Source organism: Sus scrofa, chromosome 2, assembly GCF_000003025.6.
Source record: "Sus scrofa isolate TJ Tabasco breed Duroc chromosome 2, Sscrofa11.1, whole genome shotgun sequence".
In the NCBI taxonomy this organism is placed as follows: Eukaryota; Metazoa; Chordata; class Mammalia; order Artiodactyla; family Suidae; genus Sus; species Sus scrofa.
This window is the reverse complement of record NC_010444.4, coordinates 81,485,666-81,506,377: the sequence shown is the minus strand read 5'-3', so window position 1 is coordinate 81,506,377 and position 20,712 is coordinate 81,485,666. Positions and strand designations below refer to the sequence as shown.

General features: G+C 50.3%; 3 protein-coding genes and 1 non-coding gene across 4 annotated transcripts; 3 read left to right on the top strand and 1 right to left on the bottom strand.

Moving 5' to 3' along the window:
• ARL10 (ADP ribosylation factor like GTPase 10) lies at positions 34-9,555 on the top strand. Its single transcript, XM_003354188.4, has 4 exons — positions 34-314; positions 951-1,152; positions 4,217-4,392; positions 6,087-9,555. The coding sequence occupies exons 1-4, from the start codon at positions 132-134 to the stop codon at positions 6,258-6,260; spliced, it is 735 nt and encodes a 244-aa protein (XP_003354236.1). The 5' UTR covers positions 34-131; the 3' UTR covers positions 6,261-9,555.
• Positions 3,478-3,555, top strand: MIR1271 (microRNA 1271). The gene has a single exon (NR_049180.1). It is a non-coding gene; the product is annotated as a microRNA 1271 (primary transcript).
• NOP16 (NOP16 nucleolar protein) lies at positions 7,755-18,187 on the bottom strand. Its single transcript, XM_013994885.2, has 5 exons — positions 17,981-18,187; positions 17,783-17,891; positions 16,608-16,677; positions 13,908-14,014; positions 7,755-11,805 (listed from the first exon to the last, which is right to left on the bottom strand). The coding sequence occupies exons 1-5, from the start codon at positions 18,085-18,087 to the stop codon at positions 11,662-11,664; spliced, it is 537 nt and encodes a 178-aa protein (XP_013850339.2). The 5' UTR covers positions 18,088-18,187; the 3' UTR covers positions 7,755-11,661.
• HIGD2A (HIG1 hypoxia inducible domain family member 2A) lies at positions 18,339-19,488 on the top strand. The gene is given in 2 exon segments (NM_001097469.1): positions 18,339-18,521; positions 19,087-19,488. Coding segments are annotated over 2 exon segments (321 nt in total). The 5' UTR covers positions 18,339-18,367; the 3' UTR covers positions 19,254-19,488.

Here is a 20,712-nt window from a genome sequence, read left to right as displayed (position 1 = left end):
GGGGCTTGTAGTGCGGGGCTGGCTTGGGTGGGTGGGCGCGGCCGCGGCAGTCGCAGCGGGGCCATCTTCGGCAGGCCGGCTGGCTCGGCCTGTGCAGCCGGCTCCCGCGCCCGCGCCCCTCGCCCGGCCCGATGGCGCCGCGGCAGCTGAGCCCCTTGGTGCTGGCGCTGGGCGGCGCGGCAGCCGTGCTCGGCTCGGTACTCTTCATCCTCTGGAAGACCTACTTCGGCCGCGGACGGGAGCGGCGTTGGGACGGAGGCGAGGCCTGGTGGGGCGCGGAGCCCGCCCGCCTTCCGGAGTGGGACGAGTGGGATGTGAGTGCCTGGAGGGGACCTGCGCCTCCGTGCATGCAGCCAAGGGGTGTGACCACCACCTTGCGGGTTGGGGGGATTGACGCCGCAGGCCTCGCGCGGGTGGGCGCTAGAGCGTCCCAGAACCGAGAAACCGACCGGCGTTTGGGGGTAATGTGTGGCGCTATCTTGAGCCGCCATAAGCCTTTGAGCTTCCTCGCTGGCGCCGGAGCGCGAGGGCGCGGCCCCGGAGCGCTGTCGAGCCCGCGCCCGGTCCAGCGCGCGCCTGCTCGGCGCCTGCGCAGTGCGCAAGACTCGGGGGATGTCGGGAAAAGCGACCCCGACCCTTGCCCCCGCCCTCGCTCCCTCCAGCCAGCGTCTCATTCGCTTGTTTCCCGGATTTTGTGGTTCCTGTGGCTGTGGGATGTAGGAATTGTCTGAGGCTCGTGGAGGAGGAGTTTGCTCGAGGCCATTGAGGGAAAGCCAGAAGAACGGGGTTTGGGATTCAGGACTCCATAGACAGCACTTGTCCTTCTGCACCAGAGCGGGCCTGGCTGCCACTTGAGGGCTTGGGGCGGGGGGGCGCTTTGGGCCTTCTGTCTACCCTGGGGAAGGGTCAGGCGGGAGGGTGTCGATCGCAGCCTGACACGTGCCCCACAGCCCGAGGACGAGGAGGACGAGGAGCCTGCGCTGGAGGAGTTGGAGCAGCGTGAGGTGCTGGTGCTGGGGCTGGATGGCTCTGGGAAGAGCACGTTCCTGCGCGTGCTGGCCGGGAAGCCACCGCTGGAAGGCCACATCCCCACCTGGGGCTTCAACTCTGTACGGCTGCCCACGAAGGACTTCGAGGTGGACCTGCTGGAGAGTGAGCAGATCCCCCTCCTCGCCCCCCCCCACCACGCACAAACACCGGCTCCCCATCATGTCAGCTGGACCCAAGCCAGGGATTTTATCCAAAAGCAGGACGCATTCGGTAGAAAATCCTTCCCATGTCTCCCTGGGGCCTAGGATACAGCCCAAACTCTGTATTCTGGCTCACCTATACTGCAGCCTATGTGCCTAACACTGAGATGTAACAGCTAAAGATTCCTGTATGCCAAGGGCTTGACAGACATTATTTTAAAAATCCTCCCAACAATTCCATAAAACCAGACACAGTTATTCTCCTCATTTTATATGTCGTACATGAGGAAACTGAAGCCCAGAAAGTTAAACAATTTATCCAAGCTCACGCAGCTCACCAGTCTGCTAATGCAGATTGTCTGGCTCTAGGCTCTGGATGTTAAGCATCATATATATATATTGCTTATTTCTGAAGGGTGCTTGCTGTTTTCTTATCTTCTGTGCTGTGCACGCACTGTTCCCCTAGTCTGGAAAGCCCTTCTTCTCTTGATAGACTACTGTTCATCCTTCAAGATTTAGGTCAGACCGATATCCTTGTGAAGCCTTTTATAACCTTCAGGCAGGTTAGGAGTTCCTCCTCTGGGCTCCCCTTCTGCTGCAGTGTCCACCACATACCAGACTGTCCCTGACTAAGCCTCTAGGGCACAGATAAATCTGATCCAGGAGTTCCCATTGTGGCTCAGTGGGAAAGAATCCGACCAGTGTTAATGAGGATTAATACTAGTTTGATCCCTGACCTTGGTCAGGGGGTTAACGATCTGGCATTGCCATGAGCTATGTAGGTCACAGACGTGGCTCGGATCCTGAGTTGTTTTAGCTCTGATAACGGCCAGCAGCTGCAGCTCTGATTTGACCCCTAGCCTGGGAACTTCCATATGCTGCAGGTGCAGCCCTAAAAAGAAAAAAAAATCCAATCCAACTCTAGCTCCTGGGGTCCAGCCCCAAGCAGGAACCTGGGAGAGCTTGTCAAGTGAGTGATCAGAGAGGGTCTAAGCAGCCGCCTGCCCACAAGTGTTAGGCTTGGGACCCCAGGAGGGGATAAGAGGGTACTGAGAGGGCAGCAGTACTTAACTCCTGTGTCCGGCCCGTCAGTGGGGAGGAAGGGGTAGACTCCCTGCCAGCCAAAGGACACAGACCATAAAGACCAGGTGAGTTTAGTTAAGTGCTGGGATCAGACTCTGAGGACCTGACTGTTGGCCTGAATGGGCCAAGTTCCTCTGGTCTCTGGGATTTGCCTGCTAGCCTCCCATGGCTGCTTCTTTCCTCCCTGATTGTAGTAGACACTGATATTCACCTGGGATCCAATCCTTTCAGCAAGCTTTCCCTGTCTCTACTGCTTGTGCCGGGGACACAGAAAAACCACCTGGGAGTTCTGCACTTGCAGCCCACTCTGGCTGACAGAGACTACATCCCCCTCTCTCAGGCTTGGAAGAAGGAGTTTGGGGGTTTTGTGGTATCCAGGGGTCTAACTAGTTAACACCCAAAGCTCAATAGGGTCACTCAACTCAGATTCAAACCCAGGACTCCCATTCAAGTCCCACAACCTTTACTTCTGCAGTGGTCTCCTGCCATGCTTGGCCTGGAGCCTGGCTGAGAGGGAGCCTTTTGTGGACCTTCAATCCATGTCATTAGCTAGTTCTGTCAGCTCTACCTGCCAGTAGATTCTGCATCTTGTCTGACAACTTCTCCCCACTTCCACCACTGCCTGATTGGTCCAAGCCACCAACACCTCTCAGTTCTACCACAGTCTCCTTGCTGGTCTTCCTGCTTCCACTTCTGTCCTCAGTGTTAGCCAGCAGTTATCTTTCAGAAACTCAAAGTAGATCATGTATGTCATCCTTGCTCAGGATGCTTCAGGGGCTCTCCACAGCCTCACTATGGCCTTACAGGTCCCGTGTGTCCAGCCCTGACCAGCCTTGCTGGTCGAGGCTTCTTCCTCTCCCCTTCTGGTGGCACCTCAACCACCCTGGCTGCCTTGTTTCTCGAACACATTGATCTTGCTCTGCCCACTGCCTGTGGTGATTTTCTCTGCCTCTTCTCATAACTAGTTCCTTATTATCCCAGACTTAGCTCACATGCCCCCACCTTAGACCACCCTCCCAGAGCACCCAGCCCAAAACCCCTAGCATATACCTAGCCCCTTACTGCCACTTTTGCTTTTTCTGTTTTATTTTCTTCCTTTGCAAAATGTGTTTGTGTGTTATTGCTATGTCGGTCCTGGTCACGGAGAGAGCTCCTTGAGAGCAGGGCCCCTGCCTTCCTTGCTCACCTCTGTATCCCCAGCACCTAGATCAGTGCTTGGCACCTAGTAAGCACTCAGTATATACTTGTTGAGTGCCTGCTATGTGCCAGGCATTGTGCTGAGGGCTTTGAGGGGATCCAGAGGTAAACAGCTCTAACTCTCAAAGAGCTTAGTGTCCACAAGAGCGAGAAGTATAACCAGAAACGCTGGGATGCAGGGTGACCAGTGGGGACTTTGCAGAGGGACAGAGGAACAGGAACGCAACCCAGGTTGGGGGTGCTACTTAGGCAGCCGCTTGGAGGCAGCATTGAGTGTGGTATTTCCAAGGAAGGGAAATGGGGCGACCAGTTGGAACTAGAGAAGCTGAATGGATGATGGCTGTGCATAAGCAGGGCAGGGAGTCTTGGCTGCTGACCACTGAACCAGGAGGAAGCTAGGAATTGGGAGGAGGCAAGGCAGCCCAGGAGAAAGAACCAGAGAGTTTATGAAATAGAGCACATACTATACATCAGCCCTATGAAAGGTACATTGCATATGGAACCCTTGAGGTTTGCTGCAACCTGTTAGGTAAGTTCAGTGAGTAGGAGACTGATGCTCAAAGGTAGTAATCTGTCCAGGTGTCAGACCTAGAGCTAAACCCAGGTCTTCTGGCTCTGGAACCTGTGGACTTTCCCTTGCTTCTGGCCAGTGGAGACTTGGGAAGCTGGAATTGGGGTGGGGTGAACTGTAGGTAGAGAGCCAGGGGCTCAGGGAGGCTCTGAGCTGGCCCCTGGCCTCTCCTCAGTCGGTGGCAGCCAGAATCTGCGCTTCTACTGGAAGGAGTTTGTGAATGAGGTGGACGTGCTGGTGTTCATGGTGGACTCTGCAGACCGGCTGCGGCTGCCCTGGGCCCGACAGGAGCTGCACAAGCTGCTGGACAAGGACCCTGACCTGCCTGTCGTCGTGGTGGCCAACAAGCAGGTGAGGGCCACAGGAGGCTGGCTCAGGCCGGTCGGGCTTGATCAACAAGTGCCTGGGTGGGGGTGGAGAGCACAGTGAGGGATTCAGGCCCAGCCCCGTGACCTGCAGTGCAGGGTGAGATACCGCCCCCCATCTCCGCTGCCTGTGCTGTCTCCTCATTCCTAATCCTCATCTTCTCTCCACCTTCCTCTTTGTTTCCCTGTTATCTGTCATCCTGGAGAAATGAGAAAAATAATTTTTAAGTATCTACTATATCCCCTTGAATAACATTGAATGACATTTCACATTATGTTTCTCTTATTCAACCCACAAGATAATTTCCATTTTACAGATGGGAGGAAATCTGAAGCTAGAGAGATTTTGTACACTTTGAAAAAAATAGTGAAAAACCAGTCAAATAAAACCTGCACCTCTTCCATTGCTATGTCCTTGTGATTTCTGACTCTAGAGATCAGAGAGCTACGGCTGGGAAGCAATAAGAAGCTGAATAGTTAATAACAACTAACACGATAATAATAATTAGTAATCATAGTTGATAATAACTGATATATTTACTGTGTGCTAACACCATGCTAAGCACCTAATAATCATGACCTCTCTCCAGTCCTACAAAAACCACATGATAGGCCTTGCTGTTAGTCCAGAGTCACAGCTGGTATGTGGCAAAGCCAGGACTTGAGCTCAGATCTTCCTCAGAGTGCCTGCTCTTAACCCTCAGCTATAACTCTCCTGGGTGCCAGAAAGCTGCCCTGGGCTCAGCTCCTCTCGGCATCACACAGTTGAGGTGCCTTTTGAAGTCAGGAGAGACTGCCACGGTGTAGAGTCCTGTCACAGCCTGTGGCCTGTACTCACATTTCCAGCCTGGCTTAGAGAAAGGCTGTGTGTATCAGGACATAGTTGACAGTCATTTATAAATAGGGTAAGCATATGTCCTAGGCCACCTGGGACAGTCCACGTTTATGCCTGTGGCTCTGGTATAACTCTTAATAACACCCACTTTGAATCTCAGAAGTATCCCAGTTTGGACGATTAATCACATCCTCATCCTATACATAAACTACAATTTATAGTGATTTGGAACAACGTCTGAGGCCCTAGGATTCTATGAATTGCTCCAAGAAGAATCATTTTGATCTTGAACTTAAAATGTAACATCACCAGCCATGGTGTGTAGTGGCCTTTTTTTTTTTTTTTTTTTTTCTTCAGATTTCTAGGGGTCTAGGGGAGGTAAGGCCCTTGTCTGGAAGTGACCCAACTGTGAGATCTCTCTGCCACTGAGTTTATTAGGAAACTGAGCTTGGATTCTGATAAATATCATAAACTTGGACATCAAACCAACCTGGGTTTGTAGCCTGGCTCTGCCACTTATCACTGTTTCCTTGATGAGATGACTTCACCTCCCTGACTTGATTTCCTCATCACCTAAGTGTGGACTGTGAGAATGAATAAGATGTAGGTGCCTGTCCCAATGCCTGACTTCTAGGAAGTGCTGTTTCTTAGCACAGTGGCTGTGGGTAAGAATGACAGGGTGAAAAGAGGTTGGTAAAAAAGAAAAGTCAAAGATGAGGAAGAGAGTTTAGACCAAGGGGCCCACTGTTCCCCTGGGGAGCTGAAGAATAATTTACTTCATAGATGACAAGGGTGGGTTGTTGGGAAACACTGGCAGCTCTGACTGGGTCTCTGTTTCATCCCAGGATGTAAGTGAGGCCATGAGTATGGTGGAGCTGCAGCAGGAGCTGGGCCTGCAGGCTGTCAATAGCCAGCGGGAAGTTTTCCTCCTGGCTGCCAGCATTGCCCCTGCAGGATCCGGCTTTGAAAATCCTGGCACCGTGCACATCTGGAAACTGCTCCTGGAGCTTCTCTCCTAGGCTTCCACCCACCTGCTCACCAGCCAGCCCTGGGGCCCCCCATTCTGTCCCTCCTGCTTCTTCATCCCTGGCCTGGGTCTGGGGCATGGGCCATGTGGCAGCACATCCCTTCTCCTCCTCGTGTTCTCAAGAGCAGATCCTGGGCAAGGCCAAGAACCACCCAGAAGCCTTCTTGGTGAGGTCGCTTTGGAGGGAAACAGGGAGGGAGGTGAGGCAGAGCATGGGAGAGGACAGCGTCTCGCTTATTCGGGGCTGGGAGCGAATCCCACTTAAACCAGGGAAGGCAGCCGCCTCCTCTGACCTGTACAGTGAGCTGCTCAGCAGGCTCAGTTCTGCCTGCCCTAGGGGTTCCAGTGGTTGAGGACTGGTGTAGGTGTCCGAGGTACACCCAGTCGAGACTATTCCCTCCCGGTGACTTCACACCCCTCTTGTGGGGGCAGGTTGTGGGCAGTACGACCTGAGCTCTGGCCCCCAGCCCCACTCATCCTCCAGCCCAGCTGGCGAGTGGCCTTGTGCAGTCCCTGCCTCTTGGGCCCTGGGGCCCTCCTTTTAGAGAGAGATGATTTCTATGGTCTTTTCTAACTTGGAGATGCATTTCCCCTGAAGGAAAGAAGCATGAGGATAAATTTAGAGCTTACAAGGAGCTTTCTGAAACCTCCCTGCTTCCCCAAGGTTGAGGCCTCTTCTGACCAGAGTGAGTGGTATTCACCCCCTAATCAGAAAAACTGAAGCCTCCCCACCCCCCAAGTCTGGAGACAGAAGCTGCTGCTCTTACACTAACTGTGCCAATGCCCATGTTTACATAAGTCTGGGGAAGGAAGGAGCCCGCCTGTGTCCCTGGAGAGAAGACGGTCAGTGGAGCGGGATGTTGGCCTCCGAACTGCATTTCATTATTTATTTATTTATAAAAGGAACGGGCCAAAGTTTTAGGCTCTGTTTCTAGGTGCTGTTATCAAAACCCCAGATGATTGTCATAGAACATTTGGATCTTTGAGGAAAATAGCTGGAATCGTGAATGACAGTGTGATAAGCTACATGTGTCAACAGAGACAGAGCTCCAGCTCCCTTCCCCCTCTGTGGCTGTAATTGATGTCCTAACACTTTGCAACGACCCACGTGAACTTAAACTCCACCACTTGGTCCAGTTCGTCAAAGGGACACAACCTCTGTAGGTAACCAGTGACGCTGGGAGAGGCAAGCTCATCATGAAACCCAGGTGGAAAGAAATGAGAATTAATGGACCAGCCAACAGGGTAGCCTTGGGTACATCACTCAGCCTTTCTGGACCTGCTGATTCCCCAGCTAAGGCAGCGTGGGACAATTGCTGGTGTCCTCTCTGCTATACATTCCATGATTCCCGGTCCCAGTGATCAACCAGTTCAAGGACTGTCTGTGTATTGACACTTCTCTTTAGTGCAGGCAAAAGAAGGAGCCTTTTGTCTGTCAAGGGACCACTGAATAGTCAACAGCCACAATTGGGCTTTTTTTTTTTTATTTTTTTTTGAGGCCATAACCAACTCAGTTTGCCTTTTAATTGAGAATAGAGATTACGTGCCTTTGTTTCATTTGACATTTACTTGGTATATTTGAGTTCTATGCTGTGGCTGGTGCAAAAGGGGGTCCGGGTGGGAGGGTGTGGTGCGGGTGTCTCAGAATCATTCTTTGCAATTCTGATTAACTTTCTGCATTAAGTGATTGGACTGCTTTTATTTTAGACATTTCAGGAATGACTTGGGTTTTAGAGTCGCCTTTGAAACTTTGCTGACACTTCCTTTTGTCATTAGAGGGTTGAGAGACTTCTCTGTTCTCTGAACTCCAGTCCTTGAAAGTTACCTTTGGAACCAGCATTGCTGAGGGGGTACCCTTTTCTACTAATTAAGATCTGCCTTTGGCCTAATGAGTAGCATTATATAGTACAGTTTTTTTTAAATTCCCCACTGTGGGGAGGTGAACTCGAATAGAGTTTAACAGTATGTCCTGGAGCAACTTTCAGAGACCACTTGGAACTGACAGGTCTCAGTGCCACACCAGAGGACATAGAGCAGTTGAGGGGCCCTGAAAGTCCAGGGGGCCACTCCTCTGGCCCCTGTGCAGAGTGTATGGACCTTCTTTTGGCCTGTGGGTGTGCTCCTCTGGTGGGGCTGCTGGCCCAGTAGTCATCTGCTCTGGTTTCTACCAGGACCAGACTGGGCAGAGGAGGGGAGAGGCCTTTCTTCAGAACAGCTAACTGCCTGGCCTCGTGGTGCTCTTACCTGATTGTTCCTGAGGGTGATGTGTTTAGGAGCCTAGATAACTGCTCTGGGGAACTAGCCATTACCTAGAGCTATTTGTCTCAAAGTGAGGTTCCTGGCTAGCCTGGGTGACACTGTTCCCCCCACCACCCCAACTCTGCAGCTCCTCACCTACCTGAGCTTAGGACTGAGGAGCAAATGGCTGGGCAGCTCTCATACTCTAAAGTTAAAGACTCGAAGAGACCAGGGTGGGCGCTGACCACACAGTGCCCACTTCATGTGGGAAGGAGGCTTTTGCTTCTACTTGCTGGTGGAAACTGCCTGGTTCACTCACCCTGGCCCTGGGGGCTTCTGTTCTGAAGTTATTTAAATGAAGCTGTGGCTTCTGACCTGCTGCCCTCCCTTTGAGGAGAGGTCAATAGGGCCCAGAGCTTGGACATGTGGATGGCCTGAGCAAGAGGGCTCTTGAGGCTGCTGGGACCAGTACCCTGGAATGGCTGCCTATCCCAAGACCCCTCCTCTGGCACCTTTTGGTGCCCAGAACTGCCCGTTGTAAGCCTGTGTAGACACAGAGGTATCCAGCTGTAAGAACTGGGGAGGAGGTGAGGTCAGTGCCTCATGGCTTCCTGGTCCTCTGCAGGCAAGTTCTGATGAAAAATCCCACAACTCCAGCCTGTCTGCCTGAATGAAAATCTGTTTCCAGTTGCATTTGTTAAACATTGTGTTCTTAACGCTAGTTTAGTAGCAACTGCCAGCCCATGGAACCAGCTGCTGAAACTCGCCTGTGGTGTGGCCCTTGTGCAGCCACCCCAGACCTCCGACCTGGAAGGTCAGCTCACACATCCTCATCCTCAAGTCCTTCCTAGTCTCATGAAAAAGGGAACCTCCAATTTTTCCTGCGGCCTCCGGGAGATGGGCTCATTAAGGGACAAGGGGAAGATTTTCATCAAAGATCTGGAAGTCCTCGCCGTCCCAGCCCATGCCCTGCAAACCCGGACCCACAAACTGCATAAAATGGAGTGTTGGTGGCTGTTTGAGGTACACAATAAATGCCAAAAAATTCAGATATGGCTTCATGTGAATCCTGATTTTGAGAGGCGTGTGCTTGGTGCTTACAGCCTCAGTGATGGGCAGCTATGAAGAACGGTTCCAGAACCCTTCCTGTGACAGCTTGTTAAACAGCAAGTCCCAGTCCCCTGGCTCCTCAGTCCACACAGGGGTCAGGGGCTCAGGATCACCAGCTTTGACCTAACTCAGTACTTTGGGGGAGGTCATGTAGCTGACGGGGCCAGAGCCAGGCTGTGGAAACGGGAACGAGGAGGTCTTTTGACTGCCTCAGTGCCAGAGGCCAGAATGGAGGCCACGCCATTCCACCATACCCCCCTAGCGCCTGCCTTTGCACTGGGCTCGGATTCCCAGACAAGTTCCTAGCAACCAAGCCAGGCTGGTAGGGGATGTCAAGCTATTTGACTGTGATAGGTACCACTACAGGAAGTCTGGGGTGTGGGGACTCCAGGACACTTAATAGCCAGGAGGCGGGGGAGAGTGGGAGGGAAAGCTTCATAAAGCTGGCACCCAAACTGGGTGAAGAAACAAGGTAAGGGCCCACCCTGGTCAAGGTCTGAATTTGGAATGCTGTGAAGGACAGGATTTATGCCAAATCACTAGGGCCCTCAGGAGCCTTGCTGCAGACTCCAACCTGAAGGCTGTGCTCTTGGCCACAGTGGCCAGTCACTGCTGGAGTCAGCAGGCCGGGCCCGTTAGGGAAGCTTCTGTCCAGTTTCCAGCCTGCCTTAACAGCGTGGGACAGGTGAGCTGCCTTCAGGGGCCAAAGTCAGCCCGTGAAGCCAAAGTTAGCAAGCCAAAAGTCTAAGCTGAGTCGTCAGATGACTTCAAGCCCCACTTTTTAACACTTCTCAAGCTTCAGGGCTCTACGTGAAATGTTTTATGTAATAATAAGTCTTTCTTTTTCTTGCTTTTTTTTTTTTTAGGACTGCACCTGCAGCATATGGAGGTTCCCAGGCTAGGGGTCAAATGGGAGCTGCAGCTGCTGGCCTACACCACAGCCACAGCACCACAGTATCCGAGCCCCGTCTTCAACCTACACCACAGCTCACAGCAACACCAGATCCTTAACCCACTGAGTGAGGCCAGGGAGCGAACCCACAACCTCATGGTTCCTAGTCGGATTCGTTTCTGCTGCACCATGACGGGAATGCCACAAAGCCCTTCTTTTCAAAAACATTAAGGAGGAGATTTTATGTGCTTTAAGGAGAAACTATAGGAACAAGACTTTTGTATTAACTGCTCAGGATGAAGTATCAGAATGAGAAAATGCCCAGTGACCGCCCCTTGTCTGTGATCCTGCTATGTGCTGGTCGTGCCACTGAATCAGGAAGGCTGGCCCCACGGAATGGCCAAGCAGCATGTAGCCCAGTGCTTGGCACAGCACAGTGGTATTCAGCAGTCCACCAGATGGTCTCAGAAAGCAGGTTTGGGGGCTCAGAGTCCCTTCAAGAAAGATAAGCAGCCAGGGCTGGTCACTTGAAGGCAGACCAGGAGGCAGCTGTACAGCTCCTCACCCTCTGGCACTGAGCCACAGCTGGGCCATGAAGACAGGTCCAGCCTGGAGGGGAGCTAGCAATGGCAATGCAGGCCCCTTGCCAGCAGCCGGGGGCTGCCAGCAGGCTTCTGTAGAAGCATTAGTGGAACTGCTTGCAGGAAACCACGGCACAGAAGAGGGAAGCTGTGCTAGGAGGGCATGTGAATGTGGAACAAAAGGGCTGGAGCGCCTCTCTCTCCTGGTAGGTTTTTGCAGGGGCAGTCCCAGGGCCTGGCTGAGAGGGGCAAATACAAAACCATCAGAAAAGTAAAATAGAGTATTTTATTGTATATAGACTATATGCAACCAACTACCCACTCTTGAGAACAGCAAGTTCTGGCTTTTCCCAGAGCCCCCAGAAGAACAAAATCGGAGCCTCCGGGAGACAGTACCTTCCCCAAAGCAAAGTGTGAGAAAGATTGCATGTGTTTATGTGTGCATATAACCTTTTGATCCCAGGGGGTCTGGTCAGCCTCATCTGGAGCTGCATACCCCTCCTTGCCTTAAATCCTGGCTCCAGCTTCTCTGGTCCAGAAGGAAGCCTCAACGTGGGGCAGGCATAAACCAGTCAATCAACTTCCATCTTATTCTTCTCCAAAGAATCAACAAAGGCTTGCCAGTCCGCTGGATAAAAACGCTTATAGACGTTGATCTTATTTCGAATCTGTTTTGGGGTATCTTGATAGTAATTCTTCTCGTCCCGGGCCATAGCCTAAGAAGGGAGAAGGGCCACTTGAGGAGGGTTGGACAGGCAAAGGTTCAAATCCTAGGTCTGAGCTGGGCAAGCCACTTCGTTGTCACTGAGGTCCAGATTCCTCACCTTAAAAGCCATAGCATATGTGGGAAAGTGGGTACAAATGCCCTCAGAGACTAGGCAGGAGCTGGGACCAGCTAAGTAGGTCATTCTCCATCCATAGCCAACGGATACCATCTGGGCACAGGGGCCCAGTGTAGCCAGATCTTTCAGTTTTTTTTTTTTTTTCAGTTTTTTTGTTTGTTTTTGGTTTTTGTTTGTTTGTTTTTGTTTTTTTTTTTGTCTTCTTTGTCTCTCTTTTTTTTTTTTTTTTTTTTTTTTTTGCCATTTCTTGGGCCGCTCCCATGGCATATGGAGGTTCCCAGGCTAGGGGTCTGTCTAATCGGAGCTGTAGCGGTCGGCCTACGCCAGAGCCACAGCAACGCAGGATCCGAGCCGCGTCTGCAACCTACACCACAGCTCACGGCAATGCCGGATCGTTAACCCACTGAGCAAGGGCAGGGATCGAACCCGCAACCTCATGGTTCCTAGTCGGATTCCTTAACCACTGCGCCACGATGGGAACTCCAGATCTTTCAGTTTTTAAGAGAAGCCAAAATAAGGACTTTAACTGGAAACCTCCCATAATTAAAATGGCAACTATAGTTGACCCTTGAACATGGATTTGAACTGCATGGGTCCACTTATACAGGGATTTTTGTTTGTTTGTTTTGTTTTTAGGGCATATGTTAGTTCCCAGGCTAGGAGTCAAATCGGAGCTGCAGCTGCCAGCCTATAGCATAGCCACAGCAATGCAGAATCCAAGCCACGTCTGTGACCTACACCACAGCTCACAGCAACACCAGATCCTTAACCCACTGAGCGAGGCCAGGGATCGAACCTGCATCCTCATGGTTATTAGTCAGGTTCATTATCACTGAGCCATGACAGGAACTCCAGGGGTATTTTTTCTTTAAGTTTTACTGAAGTGTTAGTTAATTTACAAGGCTGTGGTAATTTCTTCTATACAGCAAAGTGACCCTTTCATACATATACACATATCCATTCTAAGATTCTTTTCCCACATAGATCATGACAGAATACTGTGTAGGATTCTCTGTGCTATATAGCAGGTACCTGTTGACCAATCATTCCACATACCTCAGTGTGCATATACCAATCCCAAACCCCCAGTCCATCCCTCCCACCGCCCCCACCCCCGACCTGTCCCCTTTGGTAAGTTTTTCAAAGTCTGTGAGGAATATTTTTCAATAGTATACACTACAGCACTACATGGTCTGAGGCTGGCTACATCTCCAGGTGTGAGGAACCGTAGACTAGGAGGGTCCAATATAAATTATATGCAGATTAACTCCCAAGTTGTTCAAGGGTCACCTATAGTTCAAGTTCATTAAAAATACCATGCATGGAGTTCCTGTCGTGGCGCAGTGGTTAACAAATCCGACTAGGAAACATGAGGTTGCAGGTTCCATCGCTGGCCTTGCCCAGTGGGTTAAGGATCTGGCGTTGCCGTGAGCTGTGGTGTAGGTCGCAGACGGGGCTCGGATCCCGAGTTGCTGTGGCTCTGGCGTAGGCCAGTGGCTACAGCTCCGATTCGACCCCTAGCCTGGGAACCTCCATATGCCGAGGGAGTGGCTCAAGAAAAGGCAAAGAGATAAAAAATAAAAATAAAAAAATAGAAATACCATGCAGGAGTTCCTGATGTGGCACAGTGGGTTAAGGACCCAGCGTGTAGGTCACAGCTGCAGCTTGGGATTTGATCTTTGGCCCAAGAACTTCCATATGCTGTAGGTGCAGCCAAAATACAGGAAAAAAAAATTTTAAAAACCATGCAAGCAAAACAGTATGTTTATGAGTGGGATATGAACCATACCACTCAGTCTATCCAGTTATAAGCATTCTGTCAATGGGATCCTTATCCCAGAGGGTCTCTCTCCTCCCTTTGTTTCCACTCAGAATCAGGAAACAAGCACTAGGCAAGCAGATCAGACTCAGAATGGTCCAGGTCCCTTTCAGTGGAGGCCCCAAGTGGTTCCTCCGGCCAGGCCTGAGCCACTCACCTTATAGTCCTCTCCATGGTTCTCCACCATATAGCGAACATAGTCAATGAGGTCCCGAGACAGCGTATTTCCTTTCTTTTCTGGAAGGCTGGCTTCTGCCTCTAGGTCTGGGTTGAGAGAAGCCAGGAAACAGGGAATGAGGCTTTGCTTCCTGCACAATCTGAGCTGCTCAGTCAGTCCTAAACCACAAAAGTTGCTCCACCAGCCATCTACTGAGCTTTGCTTTTCCATCTCCAAATTCAGTGCTAGAACCCTCCTTTTTTAGCCCCTCAGGTCCTGGGCTCTGCCTATGGCACAAGCATCTATCAGTGTGAAAACCACCTGAAAAACAAGTCATCTCTCTCTAGGCCCGAGATAGGCGGAAGGAAGGCACCAAACTAATAACCCCTATTTAGTGCCAGGTCCTGGGGACAGAGATGAAGATACATTGCCTGGCCATAGAGCAGGGCTCCCTTCCAGCGCTAAAACTCCCTAAGAACTTCTTTAAGTATTAACAATATGTGAACTGGAAAGGTGTGAATAAATGAGAACTAGAGCTGTAGGAATTAAGGCCTGAAGCATCTCTCTTCTCCATTGGAAGGGAAAAGCCAAGCTGTAGAGCCAATAATGGCCTCCCTCCCAAAATACTTAGGTAAACACCCCCCTATTCCTCATCTATAAAGAAAGAGCAACCTCTGGAGTTCCCATCATGGTGAAGTGGTTGACGAATCCAACTAGGAACCATGAGGTTATGGGTTCGATCCCCGGCCTTGCTCAGTGGGTTGGGGATCCAGCGTTGCCATGAACTGTGGTGTGGGTAGCGGACACGGCTCAGATCCCGAGTTGCTGTGGCTCTGGCATAGGCTGGTAGCTACAGCTCCGATTTGACCCCTAGCCTGGGAACCTCCATATGCTTCGGGAGTGGCTCAAGAAAAGGCAAAGACAAAAAAAAAAAAAAAAAAAAAAATAGCAACCTCACAGAAATGTAGTCAAATCTTATCTGGGATTAGGTGTTAAAACTGCTTACAGTCAAAATTATCTTTGATTTGGTTGCCATGAGTTGGGGTGGGTGGAGAATACAGGAGTTATTGTTTAATGAGTATAGAGTTTCAGTCTTTTACCATGAAAAGTTCCAGAGTTCTCTGTTGCATGACAATGTGAATATACTTAACACTACTGAGCTATATATTTTTAAGTGATTAAGACAGTAAATTTTACATTTTTTTTTAACCACGGTTAAATTTTTTTTTTAATTAAAGAATTAAAAGTAAAACTTTTTAAGATTAGCTTTTTTTTTTTGTCTTTTTAGGGCCACACCCGCAGCATATGGAGGTTCCCAGGCTAGGGACAGAATCAGAGCTGTAGTTGCCGGCCTATGCCATAGCCACAGCAATGCCAGATCCAAGCTGCACCTTCAACCTACGCCACAGCTCACGGCAATGCTGGATCCTTAACCCACTGAGCGAGGCCAGGGATTGAACCTGTGTTCTCGTGGATACCAGTCAGATTCGTTTCTGCTCAGCGACAACAGGAACTCCAAGATTAGCTTTGACTACACTAAGTACACATGATCTGTATATACAGTCCTGTGCAGTAACTCTTATGAGAATCACGAAATAGACTAAAGACAGGAATTCATGGAATTCTATATCCAATGTCTGACCATTCAAATACTTTAACCTTCAAGAGAACTGTTAAAAATATTGGACAGGAAAGATGAAGGATGGGTAGAGAATTCCAGAGTACTCCTGCTTCCCTCCAGAATTTACCCACTTCTTTTTCAGTATTCAGACTCTTAAAAAAAGGGGAAAAAATTATATTTAAAAAAAAGGGAGGAGTTCCCGTTGTGGCACAGTGGTTAACGAATCCGACTAGGAACCATGAGGTTGCGGGTTCGGTCCCTGCCCTTGCTCAGTGGGTTAACGATCCGGCGTTGCCATGAGCTGTGGTGTAGGTCGCAGACGCGGCTCAGATCCCGAGTTGCTGTGGCTCTGGTGTAGGCTGGTGGCTACAGCTCCGATTCGACCCCTGGGAACCTCCATATGCCGAGGGAGCGGCCCAAGAAATGGCAAAAAGACAAAAAGACAAAAAAAAAAAAAAAAAAAAGGGAATTCCAGTCGTGGCTCGGTAGTTAACACATCTGACTAGCATCCATGAGGATGCAGGTTCAATCCCTGGCCTCGCTCAGTGGGTTAAGGGTCTGGCATTGCCATGAGCTATGTCAAAGACGAGGTTAGGATTTGGTGTGGCTATGGCTGTGGTGTAGGCTGGCAGCTATAGCTGATTTGCCCCTAGCCTGGGAATCTCCATATGTCACAAGTGCAGCCCTAAAAAGCCAAAAAAAAAAAAAAATTAATACTCAGCCTCTATAGCTTTAATATACATGAAGCTGATTTGGAAAGATTAAGTAGTGAAATTTCTAAAAATCTGCTCATCCTTAAACTCATGAGAAGCTAAATGCGTGCCTAAGACAACATTTCCTCTTCTATCCTCTCAGTGCTGGTTACATCCTCCCTGAACATCTCTGAGTTCCCTTCACACACTGGAGCTGAGTCAGTAACATGAAAATGTCTCAGCAGGGACACAGTCCTAACTCTGTGACCAACTCACTTCTTCCCTTTGAACCTCAGTTTCTCCATCTGTAAAATGAGAACATCAGAGGGTCTTTTCCAGCCCTGATTGCGCAGGATGGTGACCGAAAGGGATGTGGCCCACACCCACCATTGAGCACATAAGGCTTCCTCACAAGCTCCTTAGGCCTCTCCTCTCTGTCCACCTCCATGGCTTTTACCTGCAGAGAACAGAGACTGTGAGACCAGTAGACAAAAGAAAAGATCTTGGATGAAGGAAAAAATCTAAAGGCTCCTGCCCTCCCATAAGAATCCCTCCACAAGGCCAGGCAGGAAGAGATGACAAGAAGAACCAATGCCCTGAAGCTTCATGGTTCCCAAGATGATCAAGCAAGCAATTCATCTTTCTGTCCATATCTATGAAACAGGTATAATACCCCTTTGCCTGCCTCACTTCACTTATGATTATCAAATGAAACAATGCACATGAAAGCACTTTATACTTTATGATGAAGGAGGGATATCAGATATCTTCTCTATGGGGAGGAAAAAGCTGAGAGTGCTTGGCTATAGCTTCTTATTTGTTCAAGAAACACTGGTGCTGTTTTCCTCTGGCATGAAAGCAAAAAAAAGAAACCTACCTGAAGGCAATGGGATAAATTCAATCAGCAAGCCCATTCACTGGGTTAACTATTTATTGAGCACTACTCACATCCTAGTCACCACTGGGGATTTAGTAAGGAATGCACTACAAAGTCCTTGTCCTCAAGGAGATTATGTTGGGGGAACACTGATGATAAACAGATAAACACATAATATAATATACCATCAGGTCTTCACAAATGCCAATGAATTAAAATAAAGCAGGGAAGAAGTTACTGAGTGAAAAGGGATACTATTTTTGAGAGTGGTCCAGAAAACGACTTACTCAGAAGAAACTAACCCTAGGGAAGCCTCAGACCAAGAATGACTGGACAACTGGGGAAAAGTGTAAAGAACAGTAAGTAAAGATCCCAAACTCTCTATTAGGAAAGTTAAGGGCAGAAAAAGATAAATTCTGGAAAATACCGTTGAGATGCCTAGGGATCCAAGCAGGTTAATTTCAGAAGAAAGAAGTGAGTGCAGAAGAAAAGAGGAAGCTCCAATCCAGGTCCAATCTCTGCTGGGGAGGGAGTATAAGGGAGGTCGTAAAGGGACCCTCAACTACAGTCAGTACAGGCTGGCTGAATTGGCTAGAGAGAGGTAACGGATAGGATCAGGCTCCGAAACCCAGCTAAGTATGGCGGGGTGCGGGGGGCAAGGGCCGAGACCCTTCCATGTCAGTACCTTTCTCTTAATAAGGGGCACCGCCCTGTTGGGGTCCATAGCCAAACCCATCTCGGCCAGGTTCTGCCGCACCGATTTGGTCTGGTCCCAGGCATGTCGGATGTGGGAGCTACGGGAAAAGAGAGGGCGACAGCGGAAGTGTCATCTCGCCGGCTTCCCCGCCGAAGCCTTTTGCCTCCTGAACCCTAGTCCCCTCACCACTGGATCCGCGGCGCTGCCTTCCGTCGAGCATTTCGGTTCAGACGCTTCCGGTTAACATTGTAACCGAACTTCTGCCTCCGGGTCTTCCCCTTGGCCTTGGGCATCGCGCTGACCACAGAATGGGTAACTCAGACTGTGTGCTTCTCAATCCAAGTACCTCGTGTATCACACTCCTTCCGGCGAGTGTACGCGTAGTACTGCAGGCTTTTTGGGAAATGTAGTCCTCCTCATAGCGATGCATGCCGATTACTACAACTCCCAGAATTCCATGAGCGACGGCACCTGCGTAAAACGCTCAGCAAGCCCTTTTCCCCGCCCCCTTTATGACCTCATCAGGAGGCGGGGCTTAGCGTCCGGATTCTCTCCTTAGCGGTTGCCCAGAACATGGCAACTCCTGGCCCTGCGACCCCGGAGGCACCCTTTGAACCGTCGCACCCCCCAGTCATTGAGGGCTTTAGCCCCACTGTGTACAGCACTTCGGAAAGCTTCAAGGAGAAGTTTATTCGCAAGACCCGCGAGAATCCAATGGTACCCATAGGTAAGTGGGCGCTGTAGGAACTGTAGACCAAGAGGACAGTGATATCGGGGGAATAAAATAGGGGAGCACAGGGAACGCCAAAATGACCGAAATGAGAGTGGACAAGAGATGTAACGAAGGGGCCAGGCACTGAGGGGTGAATGTGATTGGAGCTTGAGCTGGACGGGATTAGTAGGCTGGGATGGGGCCGACTCTATGGACACCCCCTCCACAAACTATAGCCAACCCCTCACACTTCCGCCCCATCCCATTACCTCCTCCCCTCAGCTGCTATTTAAAGACCTTAAAAAAAAAGTCTAAAAAAGGAGTTCCCGGTGAGGCCCGGTGGATTAAGGATCTGGCGTCGTTTCTGCGGCGGCCTGGGTTCGATCCGGCGTTGCCACAGCTGCAGCGTAGGTCGCAGCCGAGGCTGGGATTCAGACTCTGGCCCGGGAACTTACCTATGCCGCGGGTGCGGCCACCAAAGAAAAAAAAAGATTTTGACTTTGGGGGAGGGAGGCCTAAAACTGGACGAGCCCTCCAAGGCCGGACCTGCCACTTCCCCCCTGCTTTGTCCCCTCTTCAGGCTGCCTGGGCACAGCGTCTGCCCTTACCTATGGTCTCTACTGCTTCCACCGGGGTCAGAGCCAGCGCTCCCAGCTCATGATGCGCACCCGAATCGCCGCCCAGGGTTTCACGATAGTAGCCATCTTGGTGGGTCTGGCTGCATCCACCGTGAGATCTCGACCCTGAGGGCAATGGCCTGGCCTTGAAAACTCTGCGGAGATCAGACCCAGCCCCAGGAGCAGCCACCAGTCCTGCCACCGGAATTGTTTCCTCATCTCCCCTGACAGGCCTCTGTATGGGTTGGGGCAGAAGTGGCCAATTGTGTGACTGACAGATGAGATTTTTTCCCAGGAATCTCAGGTTCGGTTCAGTTGTAATGCACCATCTCCACTCTTTACTTAATAAACGCTGATCCACTTGTAGTTTGGTCAGTTCATTCCATCTCACTCCTATGGTTTTTGGTCTTTGGTTTTGGGAGTAAAACCAAAAGACTAAAGACTGCAGGGCCCCTTAGAAAACTGTATAGTCTAATGATTCCCAGACTTTCTTGGTAACAGTCACCCCCTGGTCAATTTGTTAAAAGTAGGGGGGAGACTGATCTTTCCAACAATTTTCAAACTTTCAGTAGAAAATCTTCCTTCACATGAGGGCTGCCATGGTTCTCCTGCCCTCCACTGAGCTGATTCCGACCCCACTCCCACTGCCTGAAACCCCCTTAGGCTCCACTGATCTAGACCATCTCAGCTTGGTTCTTGAGGCATCTTACAGAACAGGAAACTGAGGCTTAGAGGAGCAGCATGGTATAACAGAGCATAGTGCGTGGTCCCAAAGCTTGCCAGTGGTTTGTGGTAGCACCCAGTGTTTTATAGTTAAGGAAGAAAGGTTGGGGACGTGAGCAAACTCCAGGAGAGGCAACGCCTGAATTTCGCTTTCATGTAAAGTCTCAAACAGGTGTTCCTGGTCTGCAGTCAACCCTAAAGTGTTGATTTGAATCCAGGTTTCTTCCATCATCGGTTTCAACACCAGCTGCAAGCTGCCAGGAGGGAAAAGAGGGAGTGAAGACAACACACCCCCTTCTGGAGCCCCCTGACACAGTCTAGGTTTCTAAATGGAGAAATGTATGACTAAGGCCAACAAAGTTTCTTGCCCCCACCATGGTTCAGCTGTAAAGCAGAGATTATAAACGTAGAACAGTATATTGTGGTGACCCTTGGCCTCCACAAGGAACAGATGGGAAGTGGTGAGAATTACGGCACTTCTAAAGACAATAGCCACTATTTTTTTTTTTTAATTAAGTTCCCAGACCAGGGATCTAACCCGTGCCACATCAGTGACAACGTTGGCCAGGTCCTTAACCTGCTGAGTCACCAGGGAACTCCCAGAATGTCCACTTGTTGGGTTTTTGGTTTTTTGTTTTTTTCGTCATTTAGGGCCACAATGGCGGCATATGAAAATTCCCAGGTTAGAAGTCAAATCAGAGCTGCAGCTGCTGGCCACAGCCACAGCCACAGCAATGCCAGATCTGAGCCGTGTCTGCAAACTATGCCATAGCTCACAGCAATGCCAGATCCTTAACTCACTGAGCAAGGCCAGGGATTGAACCCAAGTCCTTGTGCATACTAGTTGGGTTCGTTTCTGCTGAGCC

Coding starts and splice junctions, on each gene's coding strand:
- ARL10 (XM_003354188.4), top strand. CDS start 132: ATGGCGCCGCGGCAGCTGAGCCCCTTGGTGCTGGCGCTGGGCGGCGCG. Junction 1,153..4,216: donor CGAGGTGGACCTGCTGGAGA/GTGAGCAGATCC, acceptor GCCTCTCCTCAG/TCGGTGGCAGCCAGAATCTG. Junction 4,393..6,086: donor TCGTGGTGGCCAACAAGCAG/GTGAGGGCCACA, acceptor GTTTCATCCCAG/GATGTAAGTGAGGCCATGAG.
- NOP16 (XM_013994885.2), bottom strand. CDS start 18,087: ATGCCCAAGGCCAAGGGGAAGACCCGGAGGCAGAAGTTCGGTTACAAT. Junction 14,015..16,607: donor GAAGCCTTATGTGCTCAATG/GTGGGTGTGGGC, acceptor CTCTCAACCCAG/ACCTAGAGGCAGAAGCCAGC. Junction 11,806..13,907: donor ACCATGGAGAGGACTATAAG/GTGAGTGGCTCA, acceptor CTCCCTTCTTAG/GCTATGGCCCGGGACGAGAA.